Genomic DNA, 15,835 nt, shown 5'->3' on the forward strand with positions numbered 1-15,835 from the left:
TACAGAGTGCATTGATGTAGTACAGGTAAAAACAATAACAGTACAGAGTAAAGTGTCACAGCTACATAGACGGCACAACCTGGTGGGCCGAAGGGCCTGTTTTGTGCTGTATGGTTCTATGGAAAGTGCAGTGCAATAAGGTGCAAGGTCACAACAAGGTAGATCGTGAGGTCAGGGTCCATCTCATTGTATAAAGGAACCCTTCAATAGTCTTATCACAGTGGGGTAGAAGCTGTCCTGAAGTCTGGTGGTACGTGCCCTCAGGCTCCTGTATCTTCTACCCGATGGAAGAGGAGAGAAGAGAGGATGCCACTTGTACCGAGGTACAGTGAAAAACTTGTCTTGCATACCGATCGTACAGGTCAATTCATTACACAGTGCAGTTACATTGAGTCAGTACAGAGTGCATTGATGTAGTACAGGTAAAAACAATAATAGTACAGAGTGAAGTGTCACAGCTACAGAGAAAGTGTAATATAATGGAGACTGCAACTACTGGAAATCTGCAGCAACACACACAAAATCGAATGAGATGGAATTTGAGAATACCAGGTTAATGGCAGGACTCTCAGCAGTGTGGAGGGACAGAGGGATCTTGGGGTCCACGTCCATAGATCCCTCAAGGTTGCCACGCAGGTCGATAGGGTTGTTAAAAAGGCATAGAGGATAAGATTTCTTTATTAGTTAGGGCAGGCGCCAGCAACCTAGGTTCAATTCCGGCTGCTGTCTGTAAGGAGTTTGTATGTTCTCCCCGTGTCTGCGTGGGTTTCCTTTGGGTGCTCCGGTTTTCTCCCACGTTCCAAAGACGTACGGGTTGGGAAGTTGTGGGCCTGCTATGTTGGCGCCGGAAGCGTGGCGACACTTGCAGGCTGCCCCCAGAATATTCTCAGTAACGCAAAAAGATGCATGTGTGTTTCGATGTACATGTGACTAATAAATATAAAAAAACAGTGGGTCAGGCAGCATCTATGGAGAAGTGAACCGTCAACGTTTCAGGCCGAGACCCTTCATCAGGACTGGGGTGTCAACTCTCCATTTCCCTCCATAGACGCTGCCTGACCTGCTGAGTTCCTCCAGCGTTTTCTGTGTGTTGCTGCAGTTATACAAGATGCTGGTGAGGTCCCACTCGGAGCACCGTGCACAGTTTTGGTCGCCCTGTTATAGGAGAGATGTTATTAAACTAGAAAGAGCACAGAAAAGATTTCCCAGGATGTTGTCTGGACTTGGGGGCCTGAGTTACAAGGAGAGGTTGTGTAGACGAGGACTTTATTCCCTGGACTGTAGGAGATTGAGTGGTGACCTGATAGAGGTGTATAAGATCATGAGGGGCATAGGCAAGGTGAAAGCACACAGACTTTTTCCCCAGGGAGGGGGAGCTAAAAACAAGAGGGCAGAGGTTTAAGATCAGAGGCGAGAGATTTAAAAGGGACATCAGGGGCAGCTTCTTCACACAAAGGGTGGTGCGTATTTGAAACGAGCTGCCAGAAACAGCAGTTGAGGCGGGCACATTAACAACATTTAAAAGCCATCTGGATAAGTCCATGGATAGAGAGCCCTGGGCCAAACACAGGCAGATGGGACTAGCTGCCTAGGCAACACAGTCGGCATGGACAAGTTGGGCAGAAGGGCCTGTTTCTGTGCTGTATAACTCTGACAACACACAGAACATAAATTATACACAACAGTGAAGTAAAAAAAACTGTGCAAAACAGGACATTAATGCAAATAAAAGACAGAGACAAGTCCACGGCAGTGCAAGAGCTGGTCCATAGTGTCCCGTTGCTAAGGCAGGGTTAGGGATGTGCAGGTCGGTTCAAGAGCCTGATGGTTGAAGAGAAGTAGCTGTTCCTGAACCTGGTGGTGTGGGACTTCAGGCTTCTGTACCTCCTGCCCGATGGGAGCTGCGAGAAGATGGTATGGCCCGGATGGTGGGGAATCTTTAATGATAGATGCTGCCTTCCTGAGGCAGCACCTCCTGCAGATGCTGTCAGTGGTGGGTCGGGCTGTGCCTGTGATGGACCGGGCTGTGTCCACTAATGCCAGAGGAAGTGGGGGAGGCAGGTACAACAGGATGATTTAAGAAGCACTTGGACAGGTACATGGAGGGGTGGGGCTTGGAGGGATATGGGCCGAACGCAGGGAATTGGGACTAGCTGGGTGGGCAGCATGGTCAGCATGGACTGGTTGGGCTGAAGGGCCTGTATCCGTGTTGTATTGCTCTATGACTCAGTGACTGTACTCTCTGCAGCCCCTTGTGTTCCAGGCCATGATGCACCCAGTAAGGATACTTCTTACAGTCCGTCTGTGGAAGTCTGTTAGAGTATTTGGCAACATTCTGAATCTCCTTAAGCTTCTAAGAAAGTAGAGGTGCTGGTGTGCCTTCTTCGTGATTGCATCTATGGCAGAGCTAGTACAGACTGGCCATTCAGCCCACTGAACCTGTGCTGGATCTACTCACAAGATGCTGGAGGAACTTAGCAGGTCAAGCAGCATCCGTGGAGGGAAATGCACAGTCGATGTTTTAGGTTGAGACCCTTCCCCTGGGCTGGATCTAACCAATTCACATCCGTGCCTGCTCTTTTCTGCAGAGCCCATAAGACCTCTTTCTGGTGTTTACTTGCCTTGGAAGTTGCCATTCAACCAGCCTCTGCCACCCCTCAGACCTCTCCGATGCCGTTTCTTGAAGCAGGTGCAGTTGGCATTGACCGTATTGTCAACATTGAACAGTGGTGCAACGGGTAGAGCCAAAGCATCACAGCTCCAGAGACCGAGGTTCGATCCCGACCTCCAGCGCTGTCTGTGTGGAGTTTGCACGTTTTCCCAGTGACCGCGTGGGATTTCTCCAGGTGCTCCCAGGTGCTCCACAGTTCCCTCCCACGTCCCAACAATGTGCAGGTCGGTGGGTTAATTGGCCCCAGTGTGTGGGTGAGGGGTAGAATCTGGGGGGGGGGGGGGGGGGGGGCGGGTGATGGTGGGAATGCAGGCAAAATAAAAATAAATGTAATTACTGTAGAATTACTGACGGACAACTTTTTCCACGCAGAGGGTGGTGAGCACACGGAACGAGCTGCCAGAGGATGTGGGTGAAGCAGGAACAATAACGACATTTAAAAGACCCTTGGACAGGTCCATGGGGAGGAAAGGTTTAGAGGGACCTGGGCCAAATGCAGGTAAATGGGACTGGCTTAGATGGGCATCATGGACCAGTTGGGCTGAAGGGCCTGCTTCCATGCTGCAGGACTCTCCAAATAAGCAAGAGCTGCCTCCAGTGGCAGGGTGGTCAGTAACCAGAGGCTACAAGGCAATTGGACCGCAAGTTATAGGAGCAGAATTAGGCCATTCAGCCCATCGAGTCTGCTCTGCCATTCACTCGTGGCTGATCATTTTTCACACCATTGTGCTGCCTTCTCCCCAACACCTTCAACCCACTTACCAGTCAAGAACCCATCAATCTCTGCCTTAAATACACCCAATGACTAGGCCTCCCCAGCCCTCTGTGGCAATGAATTGCGCAAATAGATGTGGAGAATCTCCCAGTACCTGAACCATACCTCTGGAGAGAGATTCCCCCAATGACACTATGTGGTTCCAGGGCGGAACGGGAGCACGGGATCAGCACGGCCTTCCCTGTTCCTCCAGCCTTCCTCCACGTGTCCAACTTGCACTGAGTATCGGCTCCCACCACAAGGTGATAAGGCAGATGGTGAGACTGAGGGTCATTGGACAGCCCCACCACAGACAGCGTCCCCACTCTAGTGTCACTGGCACAAGTGATCATCCCCCATCACAGAAACTGACACAGGAACCTGGAGTGTTTTGTTGATGGTCAACACTGCAGCCTATCAGCACAAAGTATTCAAAGAAGCAATGTATAAAACAGTGGCAACCACCAAACCTGTAGAATATTTTGAAGAAAAAAAAGACAGATCATAAATTCTGTAAGTTTTAAGATCGTTATGGACACGGATAAGACTGATCCTCAGGTGAAAGTGCTAAATTGGGGGAAGGCTACTTACAACAGTATTAGGAAGAAACTGGGGAGAGTAGATTGGGAGTGACTGTTCGGGGACAAATCCACATCTGACATGTGGGGATTCAGCTGGATAGAGTTCAGGACCAGCATGTTCCACTGAGGATAAAAGATAACATAAGATATTTATTTATTAGTCACATGTACATCAAAACACACAGTGAAATGAGTCTTTTTGCATTAATGAGAATGTGCTGGGGGCAGCCACAAGTGTCGCCACTCTTCCAGCGCTAACATATCATGCCCACAACTTCCTAACCCGTACGTCTTTGGAATGTGGGAGGAAACCAGAGCACCCAGAGGAAACCCACGCAGACACGGGGAGAACGTACAAACTCCTTACAGACAGCAGCGGGAATTGAAGCCGGGTCGCTGACACGTCACACTAACCACTACACATCGTGCCGCCCAAGCATGGCAAGGTTCGGGAACATTGGATGACAAGAGATACTGTAGGTTTAGTTAAAAAGGAAAAGGAAGCATGTGTGTGGTTTAAGAAGCTGAAATCGGACAAGGCCCTCGAGGACTACAAAGGAAGCAGGAAAAAACAAGGAATTAGAAGGGCTAAAAGCGGCCAGGAAATGTCTATGGCGAGTAGGATTAAGGAGAATCCCAAGGCATTTTATACATATATTGAAGGTAAGTGGATAAGTAGGGAAGGGGTAGGACCACTCAAGGACAAAGGAAGGAATCTATGCCTGGAGCCGGAGGAAGTGGGCGAGGTCCTGAGTGAGTACTTCCCATCGGTGCTCAACAAGAAGCATTTGCATGATGGAAATGAGAGGGTTATGTTGATATTATAGGGCATGTCGATATCAAGATAGATAGACAGATAGATTTCTTTATCAGTCACACGTACATCGAAACACACAGTGAGATGCATCTTTTGCATAGAGCGTTCTGGGGGCAGCCCGCAGGTGTCGCCACACTTCCGGCGCCAACATAGCATGCCCACAACTTCCTAACCCGTACACCTTTGGAATGTGGGAGGAAACCGGAGCACCCGGAGGAAACCCACGCAGACACGGGGAGAACGTACAAACTCCTTACAGACAGCGGCGGGAATTGAACCCGGGTCTCTGGCGCTGTAAATAGCGTCACGCTAACCGCTACACTACTGTGCCTGCCCCAAGGAGGAGGTGTTGGGTCTCTTGATAAAGATTAAGATGGATAAGTCCCCAGGGCCTGATGGATTCTATCCCAGGAAACTGAGGAAGGCAAGGGAGGAGATCTCTGGGAACTTGACCAAGATCTTTGTATCCTCTTTAGCCACAGGTGAGGACTGGAGAACAGCCAATGGAGCAATAGGGACAAACCAGGGAATTATAGGCTTATAAGCCTCACATCCTCTGTGATAGAATCAGTATCAGAATCAGGTTTATTATCGCTGACTTACATGATGTAAAATGTGTTGTTTTGCGGCAGCAGTGCAGTGCAAAGACATAAAATTACCTTAAATTAAAAAAACAAATAAAGAGTGCAAAAAAAAGGAATAACGAGGTAGTGTTCATGGGTTCATGGACTGTTTAAAAATCTGATGGCGGAGGGGAAGAAGCTGTTTTTGAATCGTTGAGTGTGGGTCTTCAGGCTCCTGTGCCTCCTGCCCGATGGTAGTAATGAGAAGAGGGCATGTCCCGGGTGGTGAGGGTCCTTAGTGATGGATGCTGCCTTCTTGAGGCACCGCCTCTTGAAGGTGTCCTCGATGGTGGGGAGGGTTGTATCCGTGATGGAGCTGGCTGAGCCTCTTGCGATCCTGTGCATTGGAGCCACCATACCAGGCTGTGATGCAACCAGTCAGAATGCTCTCCGCAGGACCTATGGAGATTGGTTAGAGTCTTTGCTAGGGAAATTATGAGAGAGGATTTTTAAGGATAGGATCTACTCGCATTTGGAAAAGCATGGACTTATTCGGGATAGTCAGCGTGGCTCTGTTGGGGTGAAGTCCTGTTTCACAGATTTGATTTGAATGTGATATTGAGACAAAGGATCAGCATTGATTGTACTGAATGGCAGAGCAGGCTCACAGGACAGGACATCCTAATCCTGCTATCTTTCTTTGCTTCTATGAAACTTTGACTGATGGGAGTTCGATGTGGGACAGCGTGAGGATCTTTAATTTGGATCTGAGGAGGACATGTTTGGGTCTTTGGTCTTTTAATTTGGATCTGAGGAGGACATGTTTGGAATACCTGGCAGCTCAGGCAGCATCTGCAGTGAGGTACGGGGCACAGGGAGGCAGGGTGGTGAAGAAGGTGTTTGGCACGCCTGCATTCATTGGTCAGGAGCACTGAGTACAGGGGTTGGGATGTCATGTTACAACTGGACCAGAGGTTAGTGAGACCACACCTGGAGTACTGCATGTAGTTCTGGTCACCCAGGTATAGGAAGGATGCCGTTAAGCTGGAAAGGTTGCAGAAAGGGTCTCCACATGGGCCAGAGCTTTTGGAGGGTAGTGTAGCAGTTCGCGTGAAGCTATTACAGCGCCAGAGACCCGGGTTCAATTCCCGCCGCTGTCTGTAAGGAGTTTGTACGTTCTCCCCGTGTCTGCGTGGGTTTCCTCCGGGTGCTCCGGTTTCCTCCCACATTCCAAAGGTGTACGGGTTAGGAAGTTGTGGGCATGCTATGTTGGCGCCGGAAGTGTGGCGACACCTGCGGGCTGCCCCCAGAACGCTCTATGCAAAAGATGCATCTCACTGTGTGTTTCGATGTACGTGTGACTGATAAAGAAATCTATCTGTCTATCTATCTTGATATCGACATGCCCTATAATATCAACATAACCCTCTCTTATTTCCATCATGCAAATGCTTCTTGTTGAGCACCGATGGGAAGTACTCACTCAGGACCTCGCCCACTTCCTCCGGCTCCAGGCATAGATTCCTTCCTTTGTCCTTGAGTGGTCCTACCCCTTCCCTACTTATCCACTTACCTTCAATATATGTATAAAATGCCTTGGGATTCTCCTTAATCCTACTCGCCATAGACATTTCCTGGCCGCTTTTAGCCCTTCTAATTCCTTGTTTTTTCCTGCTTCCTTTGTAGTCCTCGAGGGCCTTGTCCGATTTCAGCTTCTTAAACCACACACATGCTTCCTTTTCCTTTTTAACTAAACCTACAGTATCTCTTGTCATCCAATGTTCCCGAACCTTGCCATGCTTGGGCGGCACGATGTGTAGTGGTTAGTGTGACGTGTCAGCGACCTGGCTTCAATTCCCGCTGCTGTCTGTAAGGAGTTTGTACGTTCTCCCCGTGTCTGCGTGGGTTTCCTCTGGGTGCTCTGGTTTCCTCCCACATTCCAAAGACGTACGGGTTAGGAAGTTGTGGGCATGATATGTTAGCGCTGGAAGAGTGGCGACACTTGTGGCTGCCCCCAGCACATTCTCATTAATGCAAAAAGACTCATTTCACTGTGTGTTTTGATGTACATGTGACTAATAAATAAATATCTTATGTTATCTTTTATCCTCAGTGGAACATGCTGGTCCTGAACTCTATCCAGCTGAATCCCCACATGTCAGATGTGGATTTGTCCCCGAACAGTCGCTCCCAATCTACTCTCCCCAGTTTCTTCCTAATACTGTTGTAAGTAGCCTTCCCCCAATTTAGCACTTTCACCTGAGGATCAGTCTTATCCGTGTCCATAACGATCTTAAAACTTACAGAATTTATGATCTGTCTTTTTTTTCTTCAAAATATTCTACAGGTTTGGTGGTTGCCACTGTTTTATACATTGCTTCTTTGAATACTTTGTGCTGATAGGCTGCAGTGTTGACCATCAACAAAACACTCCAGGTTCCTGTGTCAGTTTCTGTGATGGGGGATGATCACTTGTGCCAGTGACACTAGAGTGGGGACGCTGTCTGTGGTGGGGCTGTCCAATGACCCTCAGTCTCACCATCTGCCTTATCACCTTGTGGTGGGAGCCGATACTCAGTGCAAGTTGGACACGTGGAGGAAGGCCGGAGGAACAGGGAAGGCCGTGCTGATCCCGTGCTCCCGTTCCGCCCTGGAACCACACGTCCGGGTACTGGCAGATTCTCCACATCTGTTTGTCCTTCAGTGACGTCACTGTTAGTGGGAGACTTCACTTGTGACGTCATTGTTGGTGGGAAGCTCCCCTTGTGACGTCATTGAGTTACTGGGAGACTCCCCTTGTGACATCATTGTTGCTGGGAGACTCCCCTTGTGACGTCATTGAATTACTGGGACACTCCCCTTGTGACGTCATTGAGTTACTGGGAGACTCCCTTTGTGACATCATTGTTGCTGGGACACTCCCCTTGTGACGTCATTGTTGCTGGGACACTGCCCTTGTGACGTCATTGAGTTACTGGGAGACTCCCCTTGTGACATCATTGTTGCTGGGAGACTCCCCTTGTGACGTCATTGAGTTACTGGGAGACTCCCCTTGTGGCATCATCGTTGCTGGGAGACTCCCCTTGTGACGTCATTGAATTACTGGGACACTCCCCTTGTGACGTCATTGAGTAAATGGGAGACTCCCCTTGTCAAATCATTGAGTTACTGGGAGCCCATGCAGTGACGTCACTGGGACTGTCAGGCTCGCTATGACATCACTGTTGCTGGGGGGGGGGTGTCATGTTGTGACGCAGACGCCGCTGTGACGTCACCCAGTCGTTCGGAGGCTCGCTGTGATCTCACTGGTCAGGTCCGGTGACGTCACGCAGCGCGTCCGGTGACCCCAGAGGTCGCGAGGCGACGGAGCGGGTGAGAGGCGGCGGGAGGCGGGAGGAGAGGGGAGGGAGCGGCCGGTCAGCCGGTGGGCGGGAGGGAGGTCCAGACGCCCGGCCCCAACCCCCGGCCACCGCGGACAAAGTTTTGGAGCCGATCCGGGGAAGAGTCGCAGCGCCCGGGCCGGAGCCTGCAGCTGAGCCCGTTCACAGCCCGGCCCGGCCCGGCCGCTGGAGCGGAGCGGAGCGGGGAAGGTGCGGTGGGGCGGGATCTGTGCACAGGTGACTGCAGATAGGGAGGGGGGGTGGGGGAGCTGGAGGGGAGGGGGAGCTGGGGAGGGAGGGGTGTGGGGGGTGGGGGAGCTGGAGGGGAGGGGGAGCTGGGGAGGGAGGGGGTGTGGGGGTTGTGGGAGCTGGAGGGGGGAGGGGGTGGGGGAGCTGGAGGGGGGAGGGGGTTGTGGGAGCTGGAGGGGGGAGGGGGTGGGGGAGCTGGAGGGGAGGGGGAGCTGGGGAGGGAGGGGTGTGGGGGTTGTGGGAGCTGGAGGGGGGAGGGGGTGGGGGAGCTGGAGGGGAGGGGGAGCTGGGGAGGGAGGGGTGTGGGGGGTGGGGGAGCTGGAGGGGAGGGGGAGCTGGGGAGGGAGGGGTGTGGGGGGTGGGGGAGCTGGAGGGGAGGGGGAGCTGGGGAGGGAGGGGTGTGGGGGTTGTGGGAGCTGGAGGGGGGAGGGGGTGGGGGAGCTGGAGGGGAGGGGGAGCTGGGGAGGGAGGGGTGTGGGGGTTGGAGCTGGAGGGGGGAGCTGGAGGGGAGGGGGAGCTGGGGAGGGAGGGGTGTGGGGGTTGTGGGAGCTGGAGGGGGGAGGGGGGTGTGGGGGGAGGGGGAGCTGGAGGGGAGGGGGAGCTGGGGAGGGAGGGGGGTGGGGGAGCTGGAGGGGAGGGGGAGCTGGGGAGGCAGGGGGTGGGGGAGCTGGGGAGGGGGGTGGGGGAGCTGGGGTGGGGGGGATGGGGGATCTGGGGACAGTGGGTACCAGCGAGGGGGAATGGAGGAGGGGGAGCTGTGAAGGAGGGAGGTGTGGGGGGAGCAGCTTGATAAGACAAGATTTCTTTGTTGGTCACACGTACATGGAAGCACACAGTGAGATGCACCTTTTGCGTCGAGTGTTCTGGGGGCAGCCCGCAAGTGTTGCCGCAGGTGGAGGTGGTGTGGGAGGTTTTGTTTTAATGCCTGTGTGGCCTTTGCTGGGGGAGGTGTGTGGGTTTGTGTGGGGCTGTCGGAGCAATCTGAGCCAGTAACTGCAGTACATTTTGTGCACGGTTCCCACTGCAGCCACTGTGTGCTGGTGGTAGAGGGAGTGAGTGTTTCATCAGATGCCCGGCTTCACTGACAGTGCATCAGTGTGGCACTGCTACACCGGACTGGATCTTGTGCTCAGTTTTCTCTGAGCTGAGACTGTGGGTGTTCTGCCCCAATTGACAGATACAGAGACCATACCTGCCATATTATAGGACTGGTGTCAAAATTGCAGTAACATTCATCCTGGTCTGAGCCCAGATGTGGCTTCAGTCCCAATGTGCCCAGTTGACCTTCAACTTTCCCTGAGATGTGGCTGGATGAGAAAGCACCTCCCCCCCCCAGCAAGGCCCACCCCTGAAGAATGGACTGAGGGATAGTGTTAATCCAGACCAGTAAGGCTGGGAAAATTCAGTGTCAAGAAGTGAGCACTGCCAGTATTGATGCAGCGTTTCGACTCAAAACGTTGACAGTTCCTCCTGCCCCCCCCACGGATGCTGCTCGACCTGCTGAGCTCTTCCAGCAGATTGTTTTGGCTAATGGCCTTTCATCAGAATAAGCTCAAGTTACCTTTTTGTCGTTCACATATACAGTATGCTATAAAAACACATGGAGAAACGAAATGTTGTTTCCCCCAGACTCTCAGAACAGAGGACATACATAGAATAGAGGACATAATATAAACGCAGACAAAAGAATTGTGCAAGTACAAATAATGCAAAAAACAGTATATACAGAATACAAATTTAGTGCAGAGTTAGTGCAAAACCGAGTTGGACGGAAATACAGAACTCTGTGTTGCACTAATTGTATAAACATGTTCAGCAGCAGCCAAAATTCTTGTTCGCAGTTGTGCAAACCAGGGCTTTTGACACGCCATTTGTCTGAAACTGTCTCCAGGGTATTCAGGGGCCTGACAGCCTTGGGGGAAAAAACTGTTGTACAGTCTAGTAGTTCTGGCCCAGATGCTCCGGTACCACTTGCCAGACGGCAGTAGGACAAATAGGTTATGGGAGGGATGAGAGGGGTCATCTTATGATTCTGCAGGCCTTGCATGTGCATTGTGTGTTGTAGATGTCCAGGATGGAGGGAAGAGGTTCTCCAATGATCCTTCTCACTGTACTTGCAATTCTCTGCAAAGACTTGTGGTCAGAGATGTTACAGTTACTGAAACCACTTCTGATGGAAAATAGGGAAAAGCTGGTTGTCTGCAATTGTTGAATTCAGTGTTCTGGGAGCTGGTTGGAAAGTGAGATGCTATTCCTCTATCTTTTATGTATGAAGCTTTGTTGTAACAGTGTAAGAAGCCAAAGGCAGAGAGGTGGGAGTGGGATGGACATTCGGGATCATCCATGTGCACTGAATGGAGATGTTGTTCAAAGCAGTTGCCCAATTTGCTTTTGGTTTCTCTACAGGAGATTACATCATGAGTACCAAATGTAGTACACTGAATTGGAGGAAGTTCATCTGTTAAGGGTTTTTATTTGAGGAGGAAACCAAGAGAATTAATGAAGCCAAGGTGGTGGATGTTGTCCATGTGGACTTTAGCACGGCCTTTGACGTGGTCCCACATGGAAGGCTAGTCTGGAAGGTCAGATCACATGGGATCCAGGGAGAGCTGGCTAACTGGATGCTCAATTGGCTTGGTGGCAGGAAGCAGAGGGTGATGGTGGAAGGTTGTTTTTCAGACTGGAGGCTTGTGTCTGGTGGTGTGTCTGGGGGCTGGAAACTTTGTTGTTCATCAGTTATATAAATGATTTGGATAAGAATGTACAACGCGTGGTTTGTAAGTTTGCAGATGACACTAAAATAGGTGGCAGGTCGCAAAGAAGGTTATCAAAAATGACGGGGAGATCTTGCTCAGCTGGGTAAGTGGGCCGAGGAATGGCAGACGCAGTTTAATTCAGGTAAGTGCGAGGTGTTGCATTTTGGGAAGTCAAACCAGGGTAGGACTTTCACGGTGAACGGTAGTGCACTGGGGGGTGTTGTAGAACAGAGGGACCTTGGAGTACAAGTCAATAGTTCCCCAAAAGTGGCATCAGAGGTAGGCAGGGTGGTGAAGAAGGCAATCAGCACACTGGCCTTCATCAGTCAGAGCACTGAGTGTAGGAGTAAGGACGTAGTGGTGCAGTTTTACAAGACATTGGTGAGGCTACCCTTAGAGTATTGTGGACAGTATTAGTCACCATGTTATAGGAAAGATGTCATTAAACTGGAAAGAGGGCAGAGAAAATTTGCGAGAATGTTGCCAGGACTCAAGAGCCTGAGTTGTAGGGAGAAGGATTTTCGGGCAGGCTAGGATCTTATTCGTTGAAATCTAGGAGACGGGGTGATCTTATACAGGTATAAAAAATCACGAGTGGCATGGAGAAAGTGAATGCACTCAAGTCTTTTTCCCAGGGTTGGTGGGGGGGGTGTCTAAAAATAGAAGACATCGATTTAGGGTGAGGGGGGAAGGATTTAAAGGGAACCTTGTGTTAATGAAATTGGCCTTCTCCTCCCCCACCGCCCCATCCCAAATATGAGACCAAATTTTATCTCTGTCCTTTTCCAGAACTACTTTAAAATGTACAGAATTATGGTCATGATCTCCAAAATGCTCCCCCACTGACACTCCCTCCCCTCGAATAGTACATTTCTGAGATAATTCGGATAAGTGCAAGGTGTTGTATTTTGGAAAGTCAAATCCAGGTTGGATTTCACAATGAACGGTGGGGACCTGGGGAGTGCTGTAGAACAGAGGGACCTTGGAGTTCAGGTACATGGTTCCCTGAAAGTGGAGTAATAGGTAGACAGGGTGGTGAAGAAGGCTTTTGGCACGCTGGCCTTCATCAGTCAGGGCACTGAGTATAGAAGTTGGGAGGCCATGGTGCGGTTGTACAGGACGCTGCTGAGGCCGCACTTGGAGTATTATAGAACAGTGTAGCACAGTGCAGGCCCTTCGGCCCATGATGTTGTGCTGACCTATATAAACACCCACTCTATGATCAATCTAACCCTTCCCTCCTACACAGCCCATCACCCTTTACTTTTCTTGCATCGATGTGCCTATCTAAGCGTCTTTTAAATGTCCCATTGTATCAGCCTCCACCACCACCCCCAGCAGTGTGTTCCAGGCACCCTGTGTACAGAACCTACCTCTGACATCTCCCCCAAGCTTTCCTCAACTCACCTTAAACACATGTCCTCTGGTATTGGCCATTGCCGCCCTGGGAAAAGGTGCTGGCTGTCCACTCTATCTATGCCCCTCATCATCTTATACAGCTCTATCAAGTCACTTCTCATCCTGCGTCACTCCAAAGAGAAAAGCCCTAGCTCGCTCAACCTATCCTCATAAGACATCCTCTCCAATCCAGACAGCATCCTGGTAAGTCTCCTCTGCACCCTCTCTAAAGCTTCCACATCCTTCCTATAATGAGGCAAACAGAATTGAACACAATACTCCAAGTATGGTCTAACCAGAGTTTCATAGAGCTGCAACATTACCTCGCAGCTCTTGAACTCAATCCCCCAACTAATGAAGGCCAGCACACCATACGCCTTCTTAACCACCCTATCGACTTGCGTGGCAACTTTGAGGGATCTATGGACTTGGACCCGAGATCTCTCTGTTCCTCCACACTACTCAGAATCCTGCCATGAACCTTGTACTCCGCCTTCAAGTAGGTTCTTCCAAAGTGTATCACTTCACACTTATCTGGACTGAACTCCATCTGCCACTTCTCTGCCCAGCTTTGCATCCTGTCTATATCCTGTTGTAATCAATGATAATCTTCTACACTACCCACAACACTTCCAATCTTCGCATCATCTGCAAAATCACTAACCCACCCTTCCACTTCCTCATCCAAGTCATTCATAAAGATCACAAAGAGCAGGGGTCCCAGAACAGATCCCTGCGGAACACCACTGGTTACCAATGAATCATCTACCACCACCCTCTGCTTTCTGTGAGCAAGCCAATTCCGAATCCACTTATCCAAGTCTCTATGGATCCCATGCCTCATGACCTTCAGGATGAGCCTACCATGGGGAACCTTGTCAAACACCTTACTAGAGTCCATATACACCACATCCACCGCTCTACATCAATTTGTTTTGTCACCTCCTCAAAAAACTCAATTAGGCTCGTGAGGCACGACCTGCCCCTCACAAAGCCATGCTGACTATCCCTAATAAGACTATGCTTCTCCAAGTGCTCGTAAATCCTGTCCCTAAGAATCCTTTCCAATAGCTTGCCCACTACTGATGTAAGACTCACTGGTCTATAATTCCCAGGATTATCCCTTTTACCTTTCTTGAACAACAGAGCCACATTTGCCATCCTCCAATCCTGTGGTACCACTCCTGTGGCCAGGGAGTACGCAAAGATCATCGTCAACACTCCAGCAATCTCTTCCCTTGCTTCCCATAGTAACCTGGGGAGGAGAGGTTTAGAGGGCTATGGGCCAGAAGCAGGCAGATGGGACTTGTTTGCAGGGCAACACAGTCAGCATGGATGAGTTGGGCTGAAGGGCCTGTTCAGAACATAAGGAATAGGAGCAGGAGTCAGCCAACTGGCCCGTCGAGCCTGCTCTGCTATTCTATAAGATCGTGGCTGATCTGGCCGTGGACTCAGATCCACCTACCTGCCTTTTCCCCAGAACCCTTAATTCCCCAACTATGCAAAAATCTAACTGTGTCTTAAATATACTTACTGAGGTAGCTTCTACTGCTTCCCTGGGCAGAGAATTCCACAGATTCACTACTCTCTGGGAAAAGCAGTTTCTCCTCATCTCCGTCCTAAATCTATTACACGAATTTTAAGGCTGTCCCCTAGTTCTAGTCTCACCTACCAGTGGAAATGACCTTTCTGCCTCTATCTTATCACGTCCTTACATAATTTTATATGTTTCTATAAGATCCCCTCTTATTCTTCTGAATTGCAGTGAGTATAGTCCCGGGGGGGCGCGAAGGTGAGAGGGTAGGTTCATAGAATCATACAGCATGGAAACTTCGGCCCAACTCATCCATGCTGACCAGGGTATCTATCTGAGCTAGTCCCATTTGCTTGTGTTTTGCCCATATCCCTCAACACCTTTCCTACCCATGTACCTGTCTAAATACCTTTTAAACACTGTAAATGTACCCACCTCACCCACTTCCTCTGGCAGCTTGTTCCACACACCCACCACCTTCTGTGGAAAAAGTTGCCCCTCAGGTCCCTTTTAAATCTTTCCCCTCTCACCCTAAATCTATGCCCTCTAGCTTTAGACTCCTCTACCCTGGGAAAGAGACTGTGGCCATCCAATTTATATCTGCCCCTCTTGATTTTATAAATTTCTATAAGGTGGCCTTCACACCAGGGAACAAAGTCCCAGCCTATGCAGCCTCTCCTTGAAACTTGAGGCCTCCAGTCCAGTGACATTCTTGGGAATCTTCTCCGCACCCTTTCCAGCTTAATGACTTCCATCCTATAGCTGGGTGACCAGAACTGCACACAATACTCCCAAGTGCAGCCTTGCCAATGTCTTGTACAGTTGCAACGTGATATCCCAACTCCTGTACTCAATTCCCCGACCAGTGAAGGCCAGTGTGCCAAGTGCTGCCTTCACCACCCTGTCTACCTGCATCGCTGCTTTCAGGGAACTATGTACCTTTACTCCTAGGTTCCTCTGTTCAACAACACTCTCCAAGGACCTACCATTTACTGCAAGTCCTGCCCTGATTTACCGCATCAAAATGCAACACTTCACATTTGTTCGAGTAGAGTTGTGTCTGCCATTCCTTGGTCCACTTTCTGAAATGATCTCGATCCTGTTGTAATCCTGGATAACCTTCGTCACTCTC

At 50.4% G+C, this 15,835-nt stretch overlaps 1 protein-coding gene across 1 annotated transcript in view; it reads left to right on the plus strand.

The window, feature by feature from the left end:
* Window positions 1–3,050: 3,050 nt before the first annotated feature.
* LOC127571324 (uncharacterized) overlaps window positions 3,051–15,835 on the plus strand; it is a 39,013-nt gene continuing 26,228 nt past the window's right edge. The window contains 1 exon segment of the mRNA XM_052017608.1: window positions 3,051–3,170. Coding sequence (XP_051873568.1) covers window positions 3,165–3,170 — 6 coding nt within the window. The 5' untranslated portion in view covers window positions 3,051–3,164.

This window comes from Pristis pectinata, chromosome 1, assembly GCF_009764475.1.
Source record: "Pristis pectinata isolate sPriPec2 chromosome 1, sPriPec2.1.pri, whole genome shotgun sequence".
NCBI classification, from domain to species: Eukaryota; Metazoa; Chordata; class Chondrichthyes; order Rhinopristiformes; family Pristidae; genus Pristis; species Pristis pectinata.